Source organism: Rosa chinensis, chromosome 1 (assembly GCF_002994745.2).
Source record: "Rosa chinensis cultivar Old Blush chromosome 1, RchiOBHm-V2, whole genome shotgun sequence".
Taxonomy (NCBI): Eukaryota; Viridiplantae; Streptophyta; class Magnoliopsida; order Rosales; family Rosaceae; genus Rosa; species Rosa chinensis.
The window spans coordinates 64,771,298-64,784,057 of record NC_037088.1 but is presented as its reverse complement, the minus strand read 5'-3'; the positions used below and the strand labels follow the sequence as shown (position 1 = coordinate 64,784,057).

The 12,760-nt window shown below is 40.7% G+C and overlaps 4 protein-coding genes across 9 annotated transcripts; all 4 read left to right on the top strand.

Moving 5' to 3' along the window:
• Nucleotides 1-1,408: 1,408 nt before the first annotated feature.
• Nucleotides 1,409-3,860, top strand: LOC112181661 (probable RNA-binding protein 18). Of its 3 annotated transcripts, none has more exons than XM_040512416.1 (6): nucleotides 1,409-1,542; nucleotides 2,015-2,083; nucleotides 2,714-2,784; nucleotides 2,873-2,999; nucleotides 3,081-3,415; nucleotides 3,735-3,860. In XM_040512416.1, the coding sequence occupies exons 2-5, from the start codon at nucleotides 2,081-2,083 to the stop codon at nucleotides 3,381-3,383; spliced, it is 504 nt and encodes a 167-aa protein (XP_040368350.1). In that variant the 5' UTR covers nucleotides 1,409-1,542; nucleotides 2,015-2,080; the 3' UTR covers nucleotides 3,384-3,415; nucleotides 3,735-3,860. The 3 variants fall into 3 exon arrangements, with proteins under 3 accessions (XP_040368350.1, XP_040368349.1, XP_024175814.1); XM_040512415.1 differs by having other exon boundaries at nucleotides 3,661-3,757; XM_024320046.2 differs by lacking the exon at nucleotides 3,735-3,860 and having other exon boundaries at nucleotides 3,081-3,565.
• On the top strand, nucleotides 3,323-6,053 carry LOC112181604 (uncharacterized membrane protein YjcL). The gene is made up of 7 exons (XM_024319979.2): nucleotides 3,323-3,415; nucleotides 3,661-4,049; nucleotides 4,134-4,363; nucleotides 4,677-4,787; nucleotides 4,931-5,086; nucleotides 5,177-5,418; nucleotides 5,516-6,053. The coding sequence occupies exons 2-7, from the start codon at nucleotides 3,748-3,750 to the stop codon at nucleotides 5,837-5,839; spliced, it is 1,365 nt and encodes a 454-aa protein (XP_024175747.1). The 5' UTR covers nucleotides 3,323-3,415; nucleotides 3,661-3,747; the 3' UTR covers nucleotides 5,840-6,053.
• A 241-nt stretch (nucleotides 6,054-6,294) lies between these two features.
• On the top strand, nucleotides 6,295-9,346 carry LOC112181611 (uncharacterized membrane protein YjcL). Of its 4 annotated transcripts, none has more exons than XM_040512412.1 (8): nucleotides 6,295-6,648; nucleotides 6,731-6,758; nucleotides 6,941-7,255; nucleotides 7,398-7,627; nucleotides 7,943-8,058; nucleotides 8,175-8,352; nucleotides 8,443-8,684; nucleotides 8,783-9,346. In XM_040512412.1, the coding sequence occupies exons 3-8, from the start codon at nucleotides 6,954-6,956 to the stop codon at nucleotides 9,104-9,106; spliced, it is 1,392 nt and encodes a 463-aa protein (XP_040368346.1). In that variant the 5' UTR covers nucleotides 6,295-6,648; nucleotides 6,731-6,758; nucleotides 6,941-6,953; the 3' UTR covers nucleotides 9,107-9,346. The 4 variants fall into 4 exon arrangements, with proteins under 4 accessions (XP_040368346.1, XP_040368345.1, XP_040368347.1 ...); XM_040512411.1 differs by having other exon boundaries at nucleotides 6,296-6,648; nucleotides 6,731-6,773; XM_040512413.1 differs by having other exon boundaries at nucleotides 6,299-6,648; nucleotides 6,731-6,773; nucleotides 7,943-8,053; nucleotides 8,197-8,352.
• Nucleotides 9,347-9,460: 114 nt separating this feature from the next.
• LOC112181620 (uncharacterized membrane protein YjcL) lies at nucleotides 9,461-11,927 on the top strand. Its single transcript, XM_024319996.2, has 6 exons — nucleotides 9,461-9,855; nucleotides 9,932-10,158; nucleotides 10,251-10,361; nucleotides 10,878-11,033; nucleotides 11,169-11,410; nucleotides 11,491-11,927. The coding sequence occupies exons 1-6, from the start codon at nucleotides 9,584-9,586 to the stop codon at nucleotides 11,812-11,814; spliced, it is 1,332 nt and encodes a 443-aa protein (XP_024175764.1). The 5' UTR covers nucleotides 9,461-9,583; the 3' UTR covers nucleotides 11,815-11,927.
• The last annotated feature ends 833 nt before the right edge of the window (nucleotides 11,928-12,760 follow it).

The following is a 12,760-nucleotide window of genomic DNA, read 5'->3' as shown; positions in this document are numbered from 1 at the left end:
CTCATTTTCTACTTGAACATATAAATTTTCGGTGAGTGAATGAATTTAGAGGCTTAAGTAAGTCTTTTTAAAATGATATTGATAACACGTTTACTTACTTGAAATTGAAAAACTCATGAACCAGAGTTGATTCCACAATAATTAATTCTTAAACATGGCCCACCTGGGCCCTAAGTTTGGAACTTCAAGTTGCTAATGATTAGGTTCTTGATTTTAAGGTCGGACTCATTATTTCAATTCCCTTTTGTGTTAAAAGACATATGGAACAACATATTTCTGAATCGATTTCCTAATTCACGTGTGAAAGGTGATCATTTAGTGTATACAACAATTTTGGCGAGATGTTGGAGTTGAATAATATGAACTTTGATCCAAAATGTTGAAAATAACTATAATTGCAAAGATCACTAACTACAAGGACTAAATTGTGTGTCGAAAGTAGGAAGACCTCAATCGCAATACAATAATAAAACATATACCAAAATGCAATTGCCCCATTTTCTAATTTTCAAAACGGAAGAATTCCATAAATAGTTACTCAACTATGACTCATTCGACACTTTGGTCACTGAAGTTTCAAATATATCACTTTGGTCACTCAACTATTACACTATCAATCACTTGAGCTACCCAAAGAGTATTTTTTTATATTTTTTTAATGAAAAAAAATTAACAAAGTGACTTAAGTGATTGACAATGTAATAGTTGAGTGACCAAAGTGATATATTTGAAACTTCAGTGACCAAAGTGTCAAATGAGTCATAGTTTGAGTGACAATTTGTGAAATTTTTCCTTTTCAAAACCCTCAAGTCCTCAATAGGGCTATCAATGGGTCATGTCGGGTTGGGTTCGTGTCGGGTCAAGGTATTTGTCATGTCGCAAGATACAAACCCAAACCCATTTAATAATCGTGTCAAAAATCTAAACTCAAACACAACTTAATTATTAAACGGGTTACCCGTTTCCAACCCGCTTAACCCATTTAACAAATAGGTCATGTCGTGTTAGACAAAATGACCCATTTAAGGGGTAACAATGCGACCAATTTAACTAAAAAAATGCATAAATTGATTAAATTCACTAAAAACTCTACAAGACGAATAATATAAATAATTAAATCCAATAATTATAAAGCAAAATATTTCAAATTGTCTAATTCTATGATCAAATACTCCCAACGTCCAAAATTTTAAGAAGAAGTATAACATAATCGGGTTATACGGGTTCAGTTCGTGTTGGTTGGTTGACCTGTGGCCTACCCATTTATTAAATGGGTCATGGCGGGTTGACCCACGGCTGACCCGCTTTTTAATCATGAGGGTTCAACCAGCTTTATTTCGTGCGGGTTTCGAGTCGTGTTATCGGGTCGTGTCGGAATTGACAGCCCTAGTCCTCAACACATAAAAACGGTGTCGTTCCTAAACCTCTTTATTCCAATTCTGCATTCCAAGTTTGGAGGCAGCTCAGTCCATTCATAAATCTGCAATTGCTTCCCATCTTAACGGACTCTCAGAAGCAACTGGATCGTTTTGAGTATTTCACGTAAGTGCCAAATTAATCCTAACAATTTTCAATTTCGGAAAATTTATTGTCAAAGATTCAATCTTTTTCGTTGAATATAAATCTTCTATTAATCCAATTGCATCTAGCTTAGCAAATTTGATGAATCCAGCAACAAATTTCTGGGATTTTTTTGTTTGGTTTGAAAAATTTAATCTTTCGTTTAAATATTCAATCTTTATGCTCGTGGATTGAAGACGTTATAAGCTCAGAGGTGTTTGCTTGTAATGAATTGATGTCAAGTTTCGAATTGTGGTTTTTAAGCATCCAGTAGTTGACAGAATGTCCAAAACTCAAGTGTTTTGTAAGTTACAGATTTCATGCCCTCAACAAATCCGTATCGAAATCCACCTAAATGCTTCCATATGCTTATTAAGATAGAATTATGCTTCATGTTATGTTTGTGACTTTGGTTTGGCAAGTGAATTGAGCTCTTAAATATGTTGACATGCAGGTGCAAGCAGAGTTCTAAGATTTTCGAAGCTTATCTTTAGGCTTGTAAGCTGGAACTTGAACTGCCATGGTAAGCGCCATTTTGTATTTGAGCAAATGCTGTGTGCCTAAGTGATTGGCTTGAGTAAGGGGCTGGGGGAAACATGTGTCTTTGTGGCGCTGTCAGGTGCTGCCTTTGGGGTATGGTTGTTTTCTAGATGAACGATAAAACTGAAACATAGGCCAATAGACGTGCCGGTTGAACCTAAGGTGATAGAACTAGAATAAGGTTATGAACTTGATAGTCTGTGTGCCCTGAACAAAGCTTTCCATGCAAGTTTGTTGTGGAAGTGTTTGTTAAATAGAAGAAGAAAAGTAAAAGTAATGAAGTACTTATTATGAGACTTTGGTGTATGGTTGTTTTCTACATATATGATAAAACTGAAACATAGGCCAATAGATGTTCCAGTTGAAGCTAATGTGATAGAACTGCAATCAAGGTTATAAACTTGACAGTCTGTGTGCCCGAACAAAGCTTTCCATTCAGTTCCGTTATGGCATTGTTTGTTAAATAGAAGAGGAAAAGTAATAATGGAGTACTTATTATGAGACTTCAGTTTTGTAAGCATATGATTATCTGGGAGTATGTTAATTCAATCTTTAATGTTTGATGATTCATAGCATTATAGAGTTCTGAAGTGGGTGTGTTGACTGAGTGCAGGATCATGTTTTTGTTGGCGAAAACACGGAAGCAAAACTCTACATTGGTAACCTTGATATGAGAATAACAGAGTGAGTAAAAACTCTTGGAATTGATTTCTTTGCTGCACTAGTGCTAGTACTTGTGACAATTAATGCTGTTTTCTATTGTGTCAACTAGGGCTGCTCTACTCAAGATGTTTTCTCCGTTTGGGAAGATCGTACATGAGGAATTTTTGCTGCATACTCGTGGCCGCAAACGTGGAGAGCCTCGAGGCTTTGCTTTCATCCAGTATAGTAGTGAAGAGGTACGTACATTTCTCATCTTTCTGTCTGATCACTCATGTTTCAAGCAGTTCCTGATTTCCACCATTAAAGTGAGCATGCAGGAAGCAAAATTGGCCAAGGAGAAGATGCACGGGAGACTAGCTTGCGGGCGCCCATTAGTCGTCCGTCTTTCCAGCGAAAAATACTCAATACAAGAAACAGAGAACCCTTCCAGACAAGCCGGCAACGCCACCAAAACAAGCCTTTCGGCCAGCAGTTCAGGACAGATGAGTCGGACCTCCAAAATAGCAGCAATCAAGAACAAACTGAAAGCTCTGGAGGGCGAGGGCTTTAGCGCCAAGAAGCAGAAGCAAGACAACGCCTCTTGCAGCAGTAGCCTTGATCATCCATCAGGCCAAAGATAACAAACTAGAACTCTCTAAATCTTGCTAAAGCTGTAATTCCCCTAACTTCACCGGAATTGAACACGAAATGCATTGGATTTTTAGATCTCAGGATCACATCAGATGTTTGATATTGTAAACTTCATGCATCTCCTTCCTTTCTCAAGCCATTCTTACAACTCAAGCAACTTCATTATTTTTTATTTTTCGGGTTTGATTAGTAGTTCATTAAAGCTTAAAAATTTAATTAGTAACTAATAAGTAATCGATTGGATTGAGTGGGAATTATATATTATAGATCACAGTCGATGAATAAAGCTGAGAGATTCCACTCCCAAGTAAACCACTTTCAATTTCACTCTCTCTGTCTAGAGAATCGCCGGCGATGGCCATGGCATCGAAGCTCTCCGTTTTACCCGGCTCACGCCCGTCGTTGCCGGTAGAGTTACAACGGTCACATTTATGCTCTTGCCAAAATCTGAGTTTCGGTCTTTCACGCGCCACCGCCGGTGGCAGCTCATTTCCGTTAAAGAACACAAGGCAGCAGACCTTTCTCTCTCCTCCGGCTCCGCCTAACTCCGACCGATCTGTTACCGCCAGATTCCAGCTCCAAGCACCTCTCATTTCCCCACATGATCAATGGGGCAACTGGACCGTGCTCTTCGCCACCGGCGCTTTCGGTATCTGGTAACTCACCGATCTATTTTAGTTTTATGTCTATGTTTTCAAGATTTGTGCTTTTATATGTGATGGTTGTGTTTGGATGGGGAGGTCGGAGAAGAACACTAACATTGGGGGTGCATTGAGTGGGGCGTTGGTGAGCACATTGATTGGACTTGCGGCGAGCAATTTGGGAGTTATTTCGTCGAATGCACCGGCGTTTTCGATTGTGTTGGAGTTTCTGCTACCTCTGGCTGTGCCATTGCTTTTGTACAGGGCGGATTTGCGCCGTGTGATCAAATCAACGGGGGCGCTGCTCTTGGCCTTCTTGCTAGGATCAGGTAAAATATTGAGTTGTTAATGGTAGAGTCGTTAGAGAATTGACTTCTTCCTGCCTCTTTTGGAAACTGGTAGAAATTGTGGTTAATCAACTTGGTAGAGAAAGGAAGCTGAGGTTTTACTTTCCATGAGTGCTATGGTTTCTTCGGCTTAGGTTTGCTAGGATTATTAAATTCCATGGAAGTTTTCATGCTGTGAATGATTTGGATCATTTTGAGACGTGTTGCGTTCTAGGAAGTCATCAATCCGTTGTCAGGATCATGAACACTGCTTATCCATGGAGTAATGTTTGTCTTTTCTATTGGGTTGCAACAGTTGCTACGACAGTTGGAACAGTGGTGGCATATCTATTGGTGCCGATGCGAGCGCTTGGTCCAGATAGTTGGAAAATAGCAGCTGCACTGATGGGAAGACACATTGGTGGAGGTAATTTGTTTGCCACTCTATAGAGCTACACACAGAAACCTATTTTTAAAGATTGTTCTGTGAAGTTGTGATATGTTTCTACTGTTCATTTCTTTTTCTATGTTGTGGTTACCTATCTAAGTTTTGCAATTGGATTCATGTAGCTGTCAATTATGTTGCCATAGCCGATGCTTTTGGGGTTTCTCCGTCAATTTTAGCTGCTGGACTAGCTGCAGATAATGTCATTTGTGCTGTATACTTTTCAACATTGTTTGCATTGGCTTCAAGAGTACCTGCAGAGGCTCCAATATCTGATACTGGTGTGCAAAATTGTACCTTGTATATACAATTGTATGACTATCACATATCTTGAAGGAACTTGTAACAAACACCGGAACTGCAATTTGCAGGCATTGCAATGGACGCAGGGTCCGACTCTGGAAACAAACTTCCTCTGGTACAAACTGCTACAGCCCTTGCCGTGTCCTTAGCCATCTGCAAGAGTGGCTATTATCTCACAAAATACTTTCGAATTCAAGGAGGTATCCTGCCAGCCGTAACCGCCATTGTGGTTGTTCTTGCGACTGTATTTCCAAAACAGTTTGCATATCTTGCACCATCTGGTGAGGCTATGGCCATGATCCTAATGCAGGTTACAACTTCTCTCTTCTCCCATGAAACTGACTGATGTTGGTGAAATCATTTTACCCTATGGAATGATTTTGGTTCATGTTTGTGAAAATTGACAGGTATTTTTCACGGTGGTGGGAGCAAGTGGAAGCATATGGAATGTGATTAACACTGCTCCTAGTATCTTCCTCTTTGCTTTAGTCCAGATTGCCGTCCATCTTGCTATGATTCTTGGATTGGGAAAGCTACTGGGATTCGACCTCAAGTTGTTGCTTATAGCATCAAATGCCAACGTTGGAGGCCCTACAACAGCTTGTGGAATGGCCACAGCCAAAGAATGGCATTCTATGGTTGTTCCTGGTATTCTTGCAGGCATCTTTGGCATTTCCATTGCAACTTTCCTCGGCATTGGATTTGGGGTCGCCGTTCTAAAAGCCATGTAATTTTTCCACCGAAGATTAGCAGAAATGGGTCAAGCCAATAACTTTTCTGTACCATGATTAGCAGAAGATACGTACATAGATTACCCATTTGTACTAGTTTAGACTTTAGAGCAATTCGAATGCAAGTCATTAATATACATTTGATGTCTGGCATACGTTGAACCAAACTGGTGTTGAATGCACTTGATCTGGTAAGGCCCAGTTTGGCTCAGAATATTACACTAAGTTGTTGCTTATGAAAGTTGATAAACAGCAGCTTTCATAAGCTAAAAGCTACAACTACGTGGTTATGATTTAAATTAAGTTATCCCAAACTAAAGAGTCTTCAGTGGACCTAAAATTCTCCAATGTGGTTCAATATGGTAGAAAAACTTCATCGCCCAGGTAAAATGACAATGTATATCAGGTTAAGATTACATTAATGACAAATTGGATCAGAATCCACAGGTGTAGTACTTCTCGAGCTTTCAACCTGCCTCGTCATCAGAACACATAAACTGAAGTACAGAACACACAATAGCCGTCACACCGAAGCCTCAGCCTCGGTCAGTTTGCTCAGCCTTACCAATACCCACATCATCACTCTCACTTCAATCTCTCGGTTCACGATCCAAGCCCAATCCCGAACTCAGACCCAAACCCAGTCCCTTTCCCTCCCATACACTAAACAAAACTTCCCTCCGGCCTTTGACTTCTCCCCACTACCGCCGCTGAAGGGTCACGTCACAGCTCCGGCACCCTATCATCTCTCCGGACGACCACTGGGGCTTATGGACCACCCTCTTCGCCACCGGCGCTTTCGGCCTCTGGTAATAACACTGAACTTGTACTTGCTGGTCATCCAAACAAATTGGAGTTTTTAGTTGACTTTGTGTGCACTTGATTTACAAGGTCGGAGAAGACCGAGATTGGTGGGATGGTGAGTGCTGCTCTGGTAAGCACTTTAGTTGGGCTTGCAGCTAGTAATGTTCATAAAACTTTTAATAAGTAATCGATTGGAATAAAGTGGGAATTATATATTGATCATAGCCAATGAATAAAGCTGAGAGAGTCCACTCCCAAGTAAACCACTTTCAATTTTCAATCTTTTTCTCTCTATAGTGAATCGCCGGCGATGTCCATGGTATCGAAGCTCTCCGGTTTACCCTGCTCAAGGCCGTCGTTGCCGGCAGAGTTGCAACGTTCAAGTTTCTCTTCCCGCCAAAACCTGAGTGTCGGTCTTTCACGCGCCACCGCCGGTGGCAGCTCATTTCCGTTAAAGAACACAAGGCGGCAGACCTTTCTCTCTCCTCCGGCTCCGCCTAAACCCGACCGATCGGTTACGGCGAAGTTCCAGCTCCAAACCCCTCTCATTTCTCCACATGATCAATGGGGCAACTGGACCGTACTCTTCGCCACCGGCACTTTCGGTATCTGGTTACTCACCGATCTGTCTTATGATTTTAGTTTTATCACTTTTATGGATATGTTTTCAAGAATTAGAAGCTAAAAATGTGAAAAGATGTTTTCAACAACGTTGTGGTTTTACACAATTGAGTGTTTGTATTTGGATGGGAAGGTCGGAGAAGAACACCAACATTGGGGGTGCATTGAGTGGCGCGTTGGTAAGCACATTGATTGGACTTGCGGCGAGCAATTTGGGAGTTATTTCGTCGAATGCACCAGCGTTATCGATTGTGTTGGAGTTTCTGCTCCCTCTGGCTGTGCCATTGCTGTTGTACAGGGCGGACTTGCGCCGTGTGATCAAATCAACCGGGCCTCTGCTCTTGGCCTTCTTGCTAGGATCAGGTAGAATACTGAGTTATTGATACTGTTTGAGAATTGGCTTCTTGCCTGTTTTGGAAACCAGTTTCTGTCTTGTGTAAGTATGTTTAGGTTCATGGATTTCCGTAAGTGCTATTGTTCAATCCTGTGTATGCATTGTGTATGGTTTCTTTAGCTTAGGTTTGCTAGGATTATTAAATGCCATGGAAGTTGTGAAAGAGTTGGATTCATTGGAAGATGTGTCACGTTCTTGTGGAAGTCAGCAATTTGGTGTCATGATCATGAACACTGCTTATCCACGGAATGACGACGTCTGTGTTTTCTATTGTGTTGCAACAGTTGCGACGACAGTTGGAACAGTGGTGGCATATCTCTTGGTGCCGATGCGAGCACTTGGGCCAGATAGTTGGAAAATAGCAGCTGCACTCATGGGAAGACACATCGGTGGATGTAATTTATTTGCGACTCTATAGAGCTACACAAAGAAACCTATTTTTAAAGACTGTTCTATGAAGTTGTGATATATCTCCACTGTTTTTTTCTTATTCCATATTGTGGTTACCTATCTAAGTTTTGCAGTTGGATTCATGTAGCTTTCAATTACGTTGCCATAGCCGATGCTCTTGGGGTTTCTCCGTCAATTTTAGCTGCTGGACTAGCCGCAGATAATGTCATTAATGCTGTATACTTTTCAACATTGTTTGCATTGGCTTCAAGAGTACCTGCAGAGGCTCCAATATCTGATACTGGTGTGCAAAATTGTACCTTGTATATACAATTGTATGACTATCACATATCTCGAAGGAACTTGTAACAAACACCGGAACTGTAATTTGCAGGCATTGCAATGGACGCAGAGTCCGACTCTGGAAACAAACTTCCTCTGGTACAAACTGCTACAGCCCTTGCCGTGTCCTTAGCCATCTGCAAGAGTGGCTATCATCTCACAAAATACTTTCGAATTCAAGGAGGTATCCTGCCAGCCGTAACAGCCATTGTGGTTGTTCTTGCGACTGTATTTCCAAAACAGTTTGCATATCTTGCACCATCTGGTGAGGCTATGGCCATGATCCTAATGCAGGTGACACTCTTCTCTTCTCCCTTGAAACTGACAAATGTTGGTGCAATCGTATTTTACCCGATGGAATCATTTTTGTTTATGTTTTTGAAAATTGACAGGTATTTTTCACGGTGGTGGGAGCGAGTGGGAGCATTTGGAGTGTGATCAACACTGCTCCTAGTATCTTCCTCTTTGCTTTAGTCCAGATTGCCGTCCATCTTGCTATGATTCTTGGATTAGGAAAGCTACTGGGATTTGACCTCAAGTTGTTGCTTATAGCATCAAATGCCAATATTGGAGGCCCAACAACAGCTTGTGGAATGGCCACAACCAAAGAATGGCATTCTATGATTGTCCCTGGTATTCTTGCAGGCATCTTCGGCATTTCCATTGCAACTTTCCTCGGCATTGGATTTGGGGTTGCCGTTCTAAAAGCCATGTAATTTTCCCTCTGAAGATTAGCAGAAATGGTTCAAACCAATAGCTTTTCTGTACCAAGAGTAGCAGAAGATAGGTACATAGATTACCCATTTGTACTAGTTTAGAACATGGATAATTTGAATGCAAGTCACCACCACACATTTGATGTCTGGCATGAAATTCCTCATTTATCGTCGTTGCATTTTGATTTTCAGCTAATTCAATACCGAAAGATTAGTAACTTTTTATACTACGTTGAACCACACTTGTGTTGAACACATTCGATTTGGTCGTAGTCTTTAGAGAACCTTAAATTCTCCGATGTGGTTCAGCATGGTAGAAAAACTCCGTCGTGTATTGGGTTAAGATTACATTGATGACAAATAAGATCAGAATCTCCACGTGTAATACTTCTCGAACTTTCAACCTGCCACGTCATCAGAACACATAAACAGAAGTACAGAACACACAAAAGCCTCAAGTCAGTTTGCTCAGCCTTAATGGCTTCTGTCACTCTCTCCCTTTCCGCCATTCCCACTCCATCACTCTCACTTCAATCTCTCGGTTCACTATCCAAGCCCAAACCCGAACTCAGACCCAAACCCAGACCCTTTCCCTCCCATACACTAAACAAAACTTCCCTCCGGCCTCTGACTTCTCCCCACCACCGCCGGTTAAGGGTCACGTCACAGCTCCGGCACCCCATCATCTCTCCGGACGACCACTGGGGTTTATGGACCACCCTCTTCGCCACCGGCGCTTTCGGCCTCTGGTAATACTCTTGTCATCTTATAAGAATTGGAGTTTTAGATTATTGTAGTTGACTTTATGTGCACTTTGTTTACAAGGTCGGAGAAGACCAAGATTGGTGGGATGGTGAGTGCTGCTCTGGTAAGCACTTTAGTTGGGCTTGCAGCTAGTAATGTAGGGATAATTCCTTATGAAGCGGGTGCTTATTCGATTGTGTTGGAGTTTCTTCTGCCATTATCTATTCCATTGCTGTTGTTTAGAGCAGACTTGCGCAATGTGGCTCGTTCCACTGGGACTTTGCTTCTAGCTTTCCTGCTTGGATCAGGTAGTGTTCGATTTTTCGGGTGGTTTTTTTGCTTTGGTAACAGCTGTGTTTTCTTAACTTGATAATGTGTGATGACTAGTTTTGTGTGACAGTTGCGACTATGGTTGGGACTCTGGTGGCGTTTCTGATGGTGCCTATGCGGTCACTTGGTCAAGATAATTGGAAGATTGCTGCTGCTCTGATGGGTAGTTACATTGGTGGATGTGAGTTTAAGGATTCGCCTTTCTACTTTTGAAATGTTACTCATCTTTTTTGAAGTCCAAAGGTTGCCATTATAGTGAAGGTGGTATATATAAAGTCATGTTGATGCAGTTAGGCATGCTTGAATACTGGTTCAGAATAATTGTTAGTAGGTATTTATGTATTCTTGAGTTATTATGATACCCCTATATTCAAGGACAAGTAGCTAACATTTACCAAAAACAAAGTGAAAGTATTTAAGTGAAAACCATGTTGTTGATTCCATGTCCAACTTAGAGCTAGCACCTTGATGTTGACAATATTTCCATGTTCCTATAGTAACTTAAACAGAGGAAGAAGTAGCTTTTCTTTTTGTCCATGTTGCCAACATGTTTTCCAATCTAGTACTGAAAGTAAATGATAATACTTATTCAGTTTTTTGAATAATTTGGTGATTCTGAATCAGCGTGTTTCGCTATATAAGTTCCTAATTATGTTTTGTTTCTCCTCCTTTTTCTTTTTTTGGTTGATTGCTGTAGCTGTTAACTATGTTGCGATTTCAGAGGCTCTTGGTGTTTCCCCATCAGTTATGGCTGCAGGAGTAGCAGCAGACAATGTCATTTGCGCTCTCTACTTCATAGTCTTGTTTGCTTTCGCCTCTAAAATACCTCCTGAGGCCTCAACATCAACTAATGGTATGACCAAACCTCTCACTCCTTCTGTCAATGATATGTGATCTCATAATGTTTCCTGTTTGTTATTTCTCTAAGATCTATAATCTAATATTAATGTCTGCATATATTGCTTACGTATCTGAAACTTATTGGCAGATGTTTCAATGAAAATGGAATCCCAAATTGAAAGGAAACTCCCAGTACTAGAAACTGCAACTGCTCTTGCTACATCTTTTGTGATTTGCAAGGCTTCCACACATCTCACAAGATTATGTGGAATTCAAGGAGGCAACCTGCCAGTAATAACAGCTCTTGTAGTAATTTTGGCTACTCTTCTTCCAACTTATTTCACATACCTTGCACCTTCCGGTGAAACTATTGCTCTAGTCTTGATGCAGGTAATTGCTCTAGTCTTAGAATTTCACATGTATGAGTTAGTTTGATACGTATACCGATATGTTATGCTTTACTTGGACAGGTGTTCTTTGCCGTGCTGGGTGCTAGTGGGAGCATATGGAATGTGATGATCACTGCTCCTAGTATATTTGTGTTTGCTTTAGTTCAAGTAACTGTCCATCTAGCTTTGGTCCTGGGATTGGGAAAGCTATTTCACTTTGATTTAAAGCTTTTATTTTTGGCATCAAACGCCAATATTGGAGGGCCAACGACAGCAGGTGGAATGGCCACCGCGAAAGGATGGCATTCTTTGGTTGTTCCGGGAATTCTTGCAGGCATTTTTGGTGTTTCCATTGCAACTTTTCTGGGCATTGGTTTTGGAATCACAGTCCTTAAACACTTGTAGAAAATAGATATTGTGGTCGATAATTTTCTTCCTATTCATTCCGAACCTGAGTATAGTTGAGCTTTGGAATGATTAACATAGTGATGCTTGATAATCATGATTGGCCATCATCATTTTAGATTTAAAAAACTATATCGTGATAACTTGGGTTGCAAATTGCAAATGTGCAATGCTATTAACTAAAATGATGTTTGTGCAACGATAATTTGTTTTATTTATCTCTGGTTTGGATAAGACCACCAAAGTTGACCACTAAGAATGTGAGAAGAAAATAAAGTAATGGTGAATACAGTTCTTCACGAAATATCTATAGTGCATCTAATTTATTGATGTTTTTTGACATTTTATGTTATATATATATATATATATAACATTATCATAGTCGTTGGTACATTTTTTTTTTGGTTAATTACATATAAGTGCATGTTTGAATGTTTTTTTAGCCATAAGGCCACCAACTCTTTTTTTCCCTCATAAGGCCACTAGATTAAAAAATGTGTTATATTTTAGATATAAAAACTAACATATTTACATAGATGCCACTAGAGTAAAAAGTCAACAATCATTCTCTCTCCTCTCCGGTCAACTCCGGCAGGTTTCCGGCCGACCTCCGGCCAACTTCCGGCGAGTCTCCAGCCGACCTCCGGCGATCACAAAAGCTACTGTCACTAACACCAAAAGCTACTGTGATGAGATTTCCGGCAACCTCAGGCGAGGTCACAAAAGCTACTATCACTAACAATAAAAGCTACTGTCACTAGCAACAAAAGCTACGCTGATGAGATTTCCGGCGAGGTTACAAAAACTACTATCACCAGCAACAAAAGCTACGCTGTTGAGATTTCCAATGAGGTCACAAAAACTACTGTCACCAGCAACGAAAGCTACTGCCACTAACAAAAGCTATGCTAGTGAGATTTCTGACAAGATCATAAAAGCTACTGTT

Excerpts from the sequence above, each read along its gene's own strand:
- LOC112181661 (XM_040512416.1), top strand. Across the intron at positions 2,785-2,872 it reads CTTGATATGAGAATAACAGA|GGCTGCTCTACTCAAGATGT; the intron begins GTGAGTAAAAAC and ends TGTGTCAACTAG. Across the intron at positions 3,000-3,080 it reads TCCAGTATAGTAGTGAAGAG|GAAGCAAAATTGGCCAAGGA; the intron begins GTACGTACATTT and ends GTGAGCATGCAG.
- LOC112181611 (XM_040512412.1), top strand. The coding sequence starts at position 6,954 with ATGTCCATGGTATCGAAGCTCTCCGGTTTACCCTGCTCAAGGCCGTCG. Across the intron at positions 8,353-8,442 it reads GGCTCCAATATCTGATACTG|GCATTGCAATGGACGCAGAG; the intron begins GTGTGCAAAATT and ends TGTAATTTGCAG. Across the intron at positions 8,685-8,782 it reads TGGCCATGATCCTAATGCAG|GTATTTTTCACGGTGGTGGG; the intron begins GTGACACTCTTC and ends GAAAATTGACAG.
- LOC112181604 (XM_024319979.2), top strand. The coding sequence starts at position 3,748 with ATGGCCATGGCATCGAAGCTCTCCGTTTTACCCGGCTCACGCCCGTCG. Across the intron at positions 4,050-4,133 it reads ACCGGCGCTTTCGGTATCTG|GTCGGAGAAGAACACTAACA; the intron begins GTAACTCACCGA and ends TTGGATGGGGAG. Across the intron at positions 5,087-5,176 it reads GGCTCCAATATCTGATACTG|GCATTGCAATGGACGCAGGG; the intron begins GTGTGCAAAATT and ends TGCAATTTGCAG.
- LOC112181620 (XM_024319996.2), top strand. The coding sequence starts at position 9,584 with ATGGCTTCTGTCACTCTCTCCCTTTCCGCCATTCCCACTCCATCACTC. Across the intron at positions 9,856-9,931 it reads ACCGGCGCTTTCGGCCTCTG|GTCGGAGAAGACCAAGATTG; the intron begins GTAATACTCTTG and ends TTTGTTTACAAG. Across the intron at positions 10,159-10,250 it reads AGCTTTCCTGCTTGGATCAG|TTGCGACTATGGTTGGGACT; the intron begins GTAGTGTTCGAT and ends TTTGTGTGACAG.